General features: G+C 43.1%; 1 protein-coding gene across 1 annotated transcript in view; it reads left to right on the top strand.

Annotated features, from left to right (window-relative positions):
• The first annotated feature begins 5794 nt into the window (after positions 1–5794).
• The window catches only part of LOC126456093 (xaa-Pro aminopeptidase ApepP-like), a 121428-nt gene continuing 114603 nt past the window's right edge, over positions 5795–12619 (top strand). Inside the window, exon 1 of the mRNA XM_050091849.1 lies at positions 5795–5957. Within this exon, the coding sequence (XP_049947806.1) occupies positions 5847–5957 (111 nt within the window). The 5' untranslated portion in view covers positions 5795–5846. The remainder of the gene's footprint in view (positions 5958–12619) is intronic.

Below are 12619 nucleotides of genomic sequence, written 5' to 3'. Positions count from 1 at the left end.
TTAACAATAACCTCAAAACAGTCAAATATTTCTGACAACCAGGGTTATAAATGTCAGCGCCGCCCTTTTCATTCACAGCAACTTAAGCTGTGCTATTAGGTCCCATCCTAAAAACAACCTCGGAAATCGCAAATATTTGTGACAAGATTGATTATAAACGAAACTTCCTGGCAAATTGAAATTGTGTGCCGGACTCGAACCTTGGACCTTTACTTTCGTGGGTAAGTGCCCTACTCAATGAGCTATTCAGGAACGACTTACGATTCACTTTCATAGCTCTACTTCAGCCAATATTGGTATCCCATAAGCGCCTGTGCAAAGGGGGGGGGGGGGGGGATGTTGGGTGGCAGGGCCGGGAGTTTGCCCCCGACGCTTCAACCAAACCATTTATATAAATAAGGCAATTTGAGAGTCTTGCCCCCTCCCCCGTGCCCGCCCCCAGATAAATTTCTGCAGACGCCCGTGATTGAACCAGTATTAAAAAAAAAAATAACAAGACACTAATTACAGAAATGCGCCATGTTCTAAACAGAAAAAGCAATAACTCTTTTTTTTTTTTTTTATTCGTATGAAAGTTTAACGTCTCTCTTCAAAGTGTCCAAGCAAATTGTCTCAGTGATTGTCTCTAAAATGTGGAGGTTCTTAATGCTGAAATGAAAAAACCAGAAAGTAAAGAACGTTTTGGCATAGATAAATAAAAACGAAAGATATCAGTACAAAACTTTACTTACAAAGTTCAAGGGCCTTACTCTGTTTTTCATTGTAGGCGCGTATTATACAACATGAGACCAGTTTTTCACTTCTCATGTTGTATTACTCTGCCACCAAAGATCTGAACCAGGAATTGACTGCTTGTTTCAGTTCTTCACGTTTGCGAACTGTTTTCTACCCAGAAACTCCTTTAGTTTCGTGCCAACTCAGAACTGTACGGAGGATGTCCAAGGATTTCCTACTTTGAAACGTCGTAGTTCTTGCTGTGTACGAGCTGATGGATGAGGCCACACATTGTCATAAATCAGAAACACTTTTAGCGATAATAACCTACGTCAGTGAAGACTCGTTCATTCAACTACAACCATAAACATTCTTTACTTGCCTTTAAATTTCGAAAAGATCGAATACTTTGTACGTTCAGTAAACGAATGACACTACGCACTGCGCATTTGGCGGGATTTTCAGCCCCCTAGACTTAGAACTACGTAAACCTAACTAACCGAAGGACATCACAAACATCCATGTCCGAGGCAGAATTCGAACCTGCGACCGTAGCAACCGCTGGTTCCGGACTGAAGCGCCTAGAACCGCTCGGCTGCCGCGGCCCGCGTTACAGAACAAGAGGCGTGACATTCGGGAACAAAACTCTGGTCACACTGAGTATGGGGAAGGGGCTAAATGGAACACTTGCAATCTCGGTGGTGGGGGTCACCGCTGGGTGTGGCACATAATCGTTCTATACTTTGTGGATGACACTCGTATATACTTTATTCCAAATTTCCTTTATTACCAGTACAATTTAGTAATGTAAGTTAGCGTTTACTCTGACCACGGCCCCTGGAGGACCTAAGAGTATCCACCGACCGCCGTGTCACCCTACGCCAATAGCGTCATTGGATGCGGTACTGAGGGTCCTGTGGGCAACACACGGCTCACTCGGTCGTTGTCGGGTTTCTTGACCTTGGAGCCGCTGCTCCTCTCTCAAGTAGGTACTCGGTTGGCATCACGAGGGAGTGAACGCCGTTCCAGTCCTGGCACTAAAGAAAAATCCCTGGCAGTACTGGGAATCGAACCGGATCCTCCCCACAGTAGTTAGCCGCACTGACCATTCACCTACGGAGGTGGACAGTACAGCCTCGGAGAGAGAATTAACACATTCCTGTAAAGAGACACGATATAGGGAAGTACATGTCCTTCTCGAAGGGGCGACAGCGCTGCACGATTTAGGGAACATAGAGGTTAAAGTGTCAGTGGTTCAGAATTGTATTAAACAAGATTGTACTCAGGAGTGTGTTCTGCATCATGTTCTTTTTCTTTCTTTATGTGGTAATCATTATACAGTGTGGGCCAAAAGTCACTACCCAGTGTAACATAATTGAACTCAAAATAAACAGTTGAAATTTTTAAACAACCTCATCCTCCACTGAAGTTGCAAATTATCTTAGAAAACAACTCGTTATCAGCTTCTGTTAATTCAGTTAGCATTGTCTCGCAAAACTGAAGCCTACGATGAGAGTCATTTTCCAATAGCCCGTATGTGAGACGAGGTATGTAATGTCTGAATTCTGCCTTATGTAATATGCTCCGCACAGTTGTTTAGAAATATTCTGTTCGAGAGATAGTCTGCGAGTAGACTTTTTAGGACTCTGGATCTTTTATTGATGGCCAACCTGACCTGTGGCAATCCGCTGCAGATCCACTTTTCTCAAACGGACTCGTACACGGTAGACAGCCTTCCTTGTAGCTGGAACAATGGTTCAAATGGCTCTGAGCACTATGGGACTTAACATCTGAGGTCATCAGTCCCCTAGAACTTAGATCTACTTAAACCTAACTAACCTAAGGACATCACACACATCCATGCCCGAGGCAGGATTCGAACCTGCGACCATAGCGGTGGCGCGGTTCCAGAATGAAGCGCCTAGAACCGCTCGGTCACACCGGCCGGCAGCTGGAACAAGGTTGAAATTACTATTCCGCTCATTTATTATTACGTCAGAACCACATTCGTACCACGATTTCAAAACAAAAACTCTTTCTTTATTAGCAAACATCTCCACAACAGATTAGAATCAATAGTCAGAGATGTTTGACTTAACAGCAGTGTACTCTGGTGTTCGTATCAATGACTATCTCAAAAAAATGTACTAGTGCACACTGGTGTTTGTGTGGATAATTACCACAAGCAAACAAGACTATCTTAATGTACCAGTGATTCCACTCGAAACTCATTTTGAGATAGAACGTAAATTAATTGACACACTTCTCGTCGGTCCGATGTTCTGGTTTTGTAACGAGAAAAATCCATCCCGAACAGAGCGCACTAGAACGAACCGTTTCCTCTGAAGTACCAACGCTGCGCGGAACTTGTTCGTTGTTCCTCGACAATGTGCAGAACAGCACCATCTGCTGTCCACGCCGAACGTGTCACGTTGTGCTAAAACTCTCCCCTCGGTTCTGCGCGGTCCGATGTGTACGCGGCTTAACTGGGATTGGTTGGTTGGTTGATTTGTGGGAGGGGACCAAACAGCGGGTCATCGGTCCCATCGGATTAGGGAAGGGTGGGGAAGGAAGGCGGCCGTGCTCTTTCAAAGGAACCATCCCGTGATTTGCCTGAAGCGATTTAGGGAAATTACAGAAAACCTAAATCAGATGGCCGCATGCAGGTTTGAAGCGTTGTCCTTCCGAATTCGAGTCCAGTGTGCTAACCACTGCGCCACTTATCTCGGTGCTTAACTGTGAGGCACTGCTGTTCTAGGCATTCGCTTCCGCCTATTTCCAGGCCAGCCTTTGTGCTGTGGATGTGTGCGCCTTTAGCTCGCTGAAATGTCCTCTGCAGACGGTCGGGCTGGACACGCACTTACCTGGCAGGCTGTCTTGAAAGCAATTGAACCGTAGCTTTGTTAAATGTAAAACAGACTTTTTTATTGTCCATCTAGATTGCACGCAACTGCAGTGCAATCGAGACGGACAATGAAAAACCAGTTTGTAACCAGGGACTGTGAATTTCCTCCGAGGAAATTGTTTCACTTTTTGTATTGTTGAATGTAGCTTCAAATTTCTATACACCTCGCAATTTTTCGAGACTTGGGCTTAATTCTCGTGTCACTTCATTCTCCGAAAGTTAGTTGCGAAGTTTGGTATCTAAAAACAAAACAAAACAAAAAATACACTTTTCTAATAAACTTCATTGCGATAGGGTCTGCAGCTGCGATGAAATTTTTAAATGATTTCGTGATGTCTTCAGCTATCATTCTCTTATTTGATGTACAGTTGTACAATTTCGATCGTCGGCCATTTTCACGTACCTAAATCGGAAACAATATACGTTGGTTCCATCAGTATCACTTATCATTTTATCATAGGAACAAGTCATATCCCAGGGTATGTATGAGGATTACAACTTACTTTATAGGCGTTTCTTTAATGGTCTGTTATACCATGTACGTCTTTACTACTATGACTGTATGTAATTGTAATAAAGTGAATTAGAAATAGTTCTTATTATTTTAGGAGAACTTTACTTCTGAGAGTTGTTGGGAAGTTCATCTAAGGTCGATGTTTTTAACATACCTACACAAGGAAGATTATTAGTGGATTTCTGGAAAATAATTATGATCTTCATAGCATATGTACCAGAAAAATATCGACCTTATATACAGGCTGTTTCAAAATTACAATGATAAACGTGTAGGGAATGTAGAATGTGTCGTGGGAAATAAATCGAGGATAGGTACCCGTGTCCGTAAACGTCATCCCACGACGCTACATACCATCAAAGTTATAGGCGCTAGCACATGTAAGTGTATTTTTACAGGGTGATTCAGCGATGATGCTTCAAACTTTCAGGAGTTATGGAGAGCGATACGGAAACGAAAGAGTCCAGAGTTATAAGACTATAAGAGAAAATAGTTCTGATACCCCTAATGTTAGAATACATGTACTAGCACAGTTGTTGCTATGATTGTATTGTATGCAACTTTCAGAGGTGGTAGTACGGACCAAAAAAAGGAAAAAAAATGTCCGGTAAACATGGGTTCTAAAATGCATACCTGAGGAGCTATAAGCACTTGTTCATCTTCGCTGATGTGAAACACATCTCCTCTCTTAAACAACAGCTCGAGCTCTTAAGGGTATGCATTTTAGAGCCAGTTTTTACAAGACATTTATTTTTATTTTTATCCATACTGCCACCTCTGAAAGTTGCGTAGCTACAATCTTAACAACATCACTAGTACATGTATTCCTCTGTCAGAAGTATGAGAACGAATTTCGCTTTTAATTTTGCGACTCGTTTGTTTCTGGACCAGGACCCTTTACCTCAGATTGGTACATCTTCTCTACAATCGTTGAAACTTTGTAACATCATCACAGAATCATTCTTTTTATGCACCTATAGTTCTGACGCTCTGCAGTGTCGTTGGATGGCGTTTTCGGACACGGATTCCCGTCCTGACTTCGTTCCTCAAGACACCTTCTACATCCCCTCGAAGTTTGTCGGTGTAATTTTGAAACACACTGTATAAGAGCTTTCCAACATGCTTCAACAATAACGAAATATTATTTCTAATTTATTTTATGCAATTAGAATCAGTCTTAGGAGCAAAGTCGTACACATCATAATAACCCATTAAACAATCATCTAAACAGTAAGTTATAGTCCTCGTAGTATATTTTGGGATATGACTTGTTCCTGTGTTAAATTCATAAGTGATACTAATGCTTCCGTTTTAGGTGCTTGAAAATGGCCTAAAAGACGGAAATAGTACAATCGAACATCAAATAAAGAGAATACCAGCTGAAGAAATCACGAAATCATTGAAGAAACTGTTAACAAACATATTTACTAGGGAGACCATGACCGCGCCTTAGATCGGCGGCTGAGTAGACGTCCGGGACATAATTGCCTGTGAATGAGCCGGTCGTTAGCCTTGAGTGGCGCCTAAGGCGGTGGGACTGTGTTGTGCTGGACGACCCGCCTCCGTGTTGCAGCGACGCTGGCGGTGGGGAGCGCGCTATGCCGGCCCGCTGTAGCCGCCGCCGCCGCCCCCGACGCTGGGACCTACCTCCGCCGCCAGCAAGCGCCCACCTCCGCCGCCCCCGCCGTGTCCCTGCGCGCCACCGACGCCTGCATGCCGCACCCCCTAGCAGTCAACACGACGGAGCGGCTGCGCATGCTCAGGGAACGGATGGAGTACTACGGCATCGCCGCCTACATCGTCACCTCCAGCGATGAACACCAGGTAAGCCGAGCTGCTGACAACCGTCCCCTGCTGTGCCTTTACGTTCTGAAGCTAGCAGCGTCTGTACCGTTACTACGATTGCATTCAGTGGCACGTATTTCAAACCAAATAATATAGGACATCTACGGGCCATATGCATAGTAGGACTTTACTGATACACACCGATTGGCCAAAACATTAAGACCACTGCCCACCGCGTCTTTTGCCAATCTATTATATCAAAACACCACTTAAATCCAACATTCTCAATTATTTATTTTATATATTCGAATCGCGGCAACGGCCTTGCTGCAGTGGATACACCGGTTCCCGTGGGATCACCGAAGTTTAGCGCTGTCGGGCGTGGTCGGCACTTGGATGGGTGACCATGCGGGCCGCCATGCGCTGTTGCCATTTTTCAGGGTGCAGTCAGCCTCGTAATGCCAACTGAGGAGCTAGTCGACCGAATAGTAGCGGATTCGATCAAGAATACTATCTTATGACCGGGAGAGCGGTGTGCTGACCCCACGCCTCTCCTAACCGCATCCTCTACCGAGGATGACACGGCGGTCGGATGGTCCCGGTAGGCCATTCGTCGCCTGATGACGGGGTGCTTTCATATATTTGAATCGCTGGCCCCGGCCTACAATATCTGCTCCACATAGCTCCCTCTAGTAGCACGAATTAATTCCCTGATGTCTCATCCCATGACCTATTTTCATGTTCCCCCTTGTAAATAGTATTTTCAACATATTCTTTTCCTTTCAAATTCTTCCTTGTTTTTTATTTTCTCTGTCCACTTAATTTTCATCACCTTTCTGTAACACCACGTCGCAAACGAGTCGATTCTCATCTTTTCCTGTTTTTCCATAGTGCATGACACTTCCACTCAGTGCTGTGACCCATAATGTATATCCTAAGAAATTTCTACCTTCAAATCAAGTCCAGTTTTTTATAGTGTAACCTCGTTTATCTGAAAAACATGGGACCGTTAGACATCGGATCATCGAAAATCCAGCTAGTTCGAAAATTTAGAAAACGTAGAATGGATTAAATGCTGTAAGACACGCGTTGCATCTATTTTCATGTGAAGCAACAAACTATTCCTTATTATATTTTGACACACCACGTCGCAAACGAGTCGATTCTCATCTTTTCCTGTTTTTCCATAGTGCATGACACTTCCACTCAGTGCTGTGACCCATAATGTATATCCTAAGAAATTTCTACCTTCAAATCAAGTCCAGTTTTTTATAGTGTAACCTCGTTTATCTGAAAAACATGGGACCGTTAGACATCGGATCATCGAAAATCCGGCTAGTTCGAAAATTTAGAAAACGTAGAATGGATTAAATGCTGTAAGACACGCGTTGCATCTGTTTTCATGTGAAGCGACAAACTATTCCTTATTATATTTTGACGAGATATTGAAAGGAAAAAAGGCGAGTTTTATACACTGGAACAATTGCTAAGTTTCTTTCACATCAATAGTTTGGCCGCAGTTTTTTTTTCGGACTTCCAAATAAACCATTATTTTGCCCAGAAGCATTGTTGTGTCCGTATGCATCATAATATATTCAGTTGAATGTCAGTTTTGTCAGCTGACCCATCAACACTATCGTCATTGTCTGCAGACGAACAAGCGACGACAATTTTGTCATCAGGGACATTGTCTTTTAACAGCCACTCATTTACGCCATTGACTGAGCAACCTGGAATTTTCCATCATGCTTCAAAGCCAAATTCAGCAGCAATGCTTTTCAACTATTCACCTTTATCCAACTTATACAGTGCATCTAATTTTTTGCCCTTGGACACTACCACGTTCTTTCTCTACGCTGCCTTTTTACACTTGCCGAATGGGGACAATGCAGTAGATCTGCGGTACAGCTCAATGCAACTTGTTAAACTGGCACCTTGCCAACCACTTCAGACTCTTTGAGACATAGTTTTGGAGAACTGTTGCAAATAATAGGTGCACTAAGTGATTATATTCGAGTAAGTAATGTAACAGACACATAAATATCCAAATACACAGGATGTTAAAAGAAGATAGCCCGGCTTTTGAGAGGTGCTCGTATGGACGGAAACAAGAAATAAAGTCCAATAAACATAGGCTCTAAAATGCATACCTCAAGAACAATGAGCGCATGTTAATTTTTGCTACTGTGAAGCACATCTCTTCTACTCCAAGCTTTTTGATGTTACGAACGACCTAAAGCGTCCAACACAAAAGGGACGGATCGCATCGATCTCTCGCGTGGACGACCGATCCCTACATAGATCGCACGTGTCTAAGCGACCGATCTCTTCGTAGATCGTACGGGTGTGGATAAATCGCAGCGCTGATCGCTTGGAAACCCCAGGCATTCTGAAGAATCGCATGCTATTTGTACACCCAGTACGACTGCCTGGCGTGTTAGCGGTGGTGTGTGCCAATATCTCTGAGACTCGTTTCTGTATACATTAAGCGTGATTGTGCCGTTTTGTTTCGTTTCGTTTTGCCCAAGTTGAGTAAGAACTGCGACGCGTAGTGGCCGCGTGATTTGAGGCGCTATGTCACGGATTGCGCGGCCTCTCCGGTCGGAGGTTCGAGTCCTCCCTCGGGCATGGGTGTGTGTGTGTGTGTGTGTGTGTGTGTGTGTGTGTGTGTGTATGTGTGTGTGTGTAGTCCTTAGCACAAGTTAGTTTTAGTAGAGTGTAAGTCTAGGGACCGATGACCTCAGCAGTTTGGTCCCTTAGGAATTCACACACATTTGAATTTGAGTAAGAACTTTATGTTAAAATTTATAGTTATTCAAGGACTACCAGCTACTACGAGAAGAGAAGTGGAGGGCGGAGTGGTCATTTTTACTAGGAAGTAACATAAAATACGCCCTCCGATTTTGCAGTGATTAGCATTCTGTAAATTGTGCTATAGAAGTAGAATTGACGGGACGTTCTTAGTAACAGTCACGATACAATGGGCTCAATCTGATGATTTTCAGTGACTTATGAACAGGCATTATTAAAGCTTTTAATTTCTAAACAGAATAACATCTTCATCTACACGACGACTCTGCAGTTAACACTTAAATGCCTGGCAGAGGGTTCTTCGAACCACATTCACACTATTTGTCTACTGTTACACTCTCTACAGCGTCTGCGGAAAATGAGATACCGTAATGCCAAGTGGACATTTTAATTTAAATGTTCATAGCAAATCTGTAATACAACTGTGTTCAACTCCCTTGTCATTTCATATAACATAACTCTCCCTCATACAATTTATAACAAGAATTATGGTAATCAGTAGGGTTGCGACTGAAAGCACTTCTCTAGACACATCGAGATTGGAAAACAAACAGTTTGAATACTTGAAGTTAAGCTATAAGGCTAAAGAATTGAATCTGGTCCCTTCAACCCCCACAAACCAACCAACCAATTGAAAAGGACTAATAATAGTATTAACATACTGGGAAGATCTACAGCACACTGTCGACTTCAGCGAAAAATGTAATATATTTCTTTAAAAAAGGTGCAGCTTACAGTAGAAGAGACGTGTTTCACATTACAGCGAAGCCGAACAAGTGCACAAAGTTCTTAATGTATGCAGTTTAGGGCTCATGTACACTGGATATTTTTGTCTTTACCCCCTCTCAAAATATAGAATATGTGTTTTTAACGTCGTGTATTTTTATTCATAACTGTGCATTAATTAGTTTTTTTAAAATATGTTCCTTCGTGGCTTAGGATACTGTTCTCTGTATTTTGTGAGCAACAACTCATTTGATTCACTCTTAATATTTCTATTTTTGTATTCATCTGCCCTAGCATCCCAAATTTTGGTGCACTCTAGGAACAGTATTTTGTCTTGTTTTGAACTCATTTTCAACACAAAAACAATCAACAGCGAACACATACATACCCAGAGACTGTATCACGCGTCATAATAGCGATGATATTGTCAATAGTGCCCACATTTTCAGGCAGCGCAGTCTATTTCAATTTTTTTTTTATTTCCTCAATCTTATTGCGCAACTTCTCAATCTCACCCTTTACGTTCAATATTACTGCGTATTCGGAAATACTGCGCAGCAATACTGACTGTCTAGAGGCCGCTTTATCGTTGAAATCTTCAATAAATTTCCGTAGTCGAGAGACGACTCATTCTCCTCGCTGTACGCCTCGTTCACATCCACTTCATTTTCAATAGTGTTAAAATTAAATCCTACACTTCATTTTCTCCTTATCTATTTGTCGATTTTACTGTCTCTGCTAGTAATTCCTATCGTGCGTTCTGTACGCTGACTGTTAGTAAACAATGGCTGGAAGTTGTCGGTTTGCATGGTTATTTTCATGATTGCTCTTCGGTACAGGCAACAGCTGCTAAATTGGGATTTGAGAGGGTGACTGTTTCGTGGGCATTCATAATGAAGATCATTATATTTAAAAAAAGGAATGCCATTTTCTTGATTTATTCAGTTTGATGATAATGTGTCATCTCTGACACACAGGGTGGCGTTAGTGATCGTAATAAACACCCACAGGATGAATTTGATCAGTGCACCGATGCACGAGGTTCATGTCGGTCAACTTTTCGTCTGTAAACCTACCTATCCATCCTGTCGACTACCACTGTTAAGCGCTGTTATCGCAGCGAACACTGCCAGAAGAGCAAACCCGTGGCGATTGAACTGTGCAGTACTAAACGCAAATGTGAGGATGAAGAACGAACGGGACATTAATACTGTCAGCAGCAACGGCCGTGAGTGAATGGAACAAAGTTGTTTCCAAACAAGACACACAGCGCACATCATCGATATTTGCTCTAATGTGTCGACATTCTCAGTGCAATATAGATACGAAGATAAACGAGGTTAAGAAATCAAACGAAATAGAACCACTCTGTAACAAGTCACCCGGTATCTCATACGAAAATACTCAGAAAATATCCCTCAACAGCGGCTGAAATTGTGTCTTTGGAGTTCGAGCACATTCTTCAGCCTATAGAGTAGAGTGGGGTAAGATGAGCAGCAGACAAGACTGCGCAACGCATATATCTCAGTTTTAATAATCCAGCTGTTGGCTACTCTGCAGGGCACGAAATAGCATAGACCGCAGATAACATAGACTGAGCTGGAAGTCATTTTACTGAAACCAACATATAAGTCACGTGACCGGGAGCACGCATATGTACTGCATAATTTACGACATTCTTTTTACAAACCAAATGTCGTGCTGTTGTGCTTTTTACTACACTCTGTTCATCATAAGAATAAACGTGACGTAAATATTATTCCGCGTGTCTTGAATCCTATCGGATTTCGTTTCAAGTGAAGCGGAAGCCAAGCTGTGACCAGTGCAGCCAAGTACGATCATAAGGCTACGTTTTATCCTGTGTTGCACGCACATAGCCGGCCGCGGTGGTCTCGCGGTTCTGGCGCTGCAGTCCGGAACCGCGGGACTGCTACGGTCGCAGGTTCGAATCCTGCCTCGGGCATGGGTGTGTGTGATGTCCTTAGGTTAGTTAGGTTTAAGTAGTTCTAAGTTCTAGGGGACTTATGACCTAAGATGTTAAGTCCAATAGTGCTCAGAGCCATTTGAACCATTTTAGCACGCACATAGACTGAGCGATAATGCAGGATAACGGCCTTACCGACGCATTAAACTTGGACAGCACTGGCCAGCCAGCGTTCCAACTAAGGCTTATTTCACATCTACCCGGCACCCGGCACCGGCTCTGAGGGTGAGGCGCTTGCGGGAAGTTTCACATCAGGGCGACAGCCGGGCCGAGGCTGTGGGATGCCGGCGGCCCCCACTGTGTCGGCCCGTTGTCGGTGCCGTGCGTTAATACTGGTGCAGGTGTGGGGCGTGCAGAACAGTAGAGTGCTACACATCTACCCGACAACTATCGTGTGCCGGGCAGTTGTGTTTTGCTTTGTTGGTGGTTCAATCTGTTCTGGACGTTTCTAGTGTACTGTGTCATGGCGGAAATTGATATATAGATCCTTACATCAAGTTTCGTGGGACAAGACTTTAGGTACTTACAAGGATACCATACAAACAAGGAATGCATGGATCGAAGTTTGCAAAGAACTGAACGAAGGCTTCGAACGGATGTGTGACAAACACGACTATAGTAGGTACAGTCTTTATTTTTTACGTTAAATATAAAAAAATTACATCCGTGGCACATTAAATTTTAGATAATTGCCGTTTCACAGACACCTCAGGTGCCATAAAATAATCCGTCAACATTTTTCGTACATTACGGGCAAAAATTCCACCACGTAGACATTTACTTCTTGTTATACGAGTACTTTCAAGTCCAGTTATGGACAGAGTATCCTCGGGGTGTAGCCTTCTTTTTTGAGAATGGTATTGTGCAAAACAACACACTCCTTGACAATTTCAAGAGCAAAATCGGGTTTTAAATTTATAGCTCTGTGGAAAATCCTCCATTCATTAGTCAGTATCCCAAATGAACATTCTACGTACCTCCGGGCTCTTCACAGGCGCTAATTGAACACTCTTTTAGCAACTGTTAATTGGTGTCCAGAGTACGGTCGTAGAAGGCGTTGATGCAGTCCAAACGCTTCACCACCAATTAAAAAATAAGCTACCTTTGGACTTAACTGTACTACGAAGGCACCTGTCTTCAGGAATTAAGTTTTTTTCCATCATTGATTTCCACAAAGAAC

The sequence above is a fragment of the Schistocerca serialis genome, chromosome 2 (genome assembly GCF_023864345.2).
Source record: "Schistocerca serialis cubense isolate TAMUIC-IGC-003099 chromosome 2, iqSchSeri2.2, whole genome shotgun sequence".
Lineage (NCBI taxonomy): Eukaryota > Metazoa > Arthropoda > Insecta > Orthoptera > Acrididae > Schistocerca > Schistocerca serialis.
Note: the sequence above shows the minus strand (reverse complement) of the source record. Positions and strands in the feature narration are given on the sequence as shown.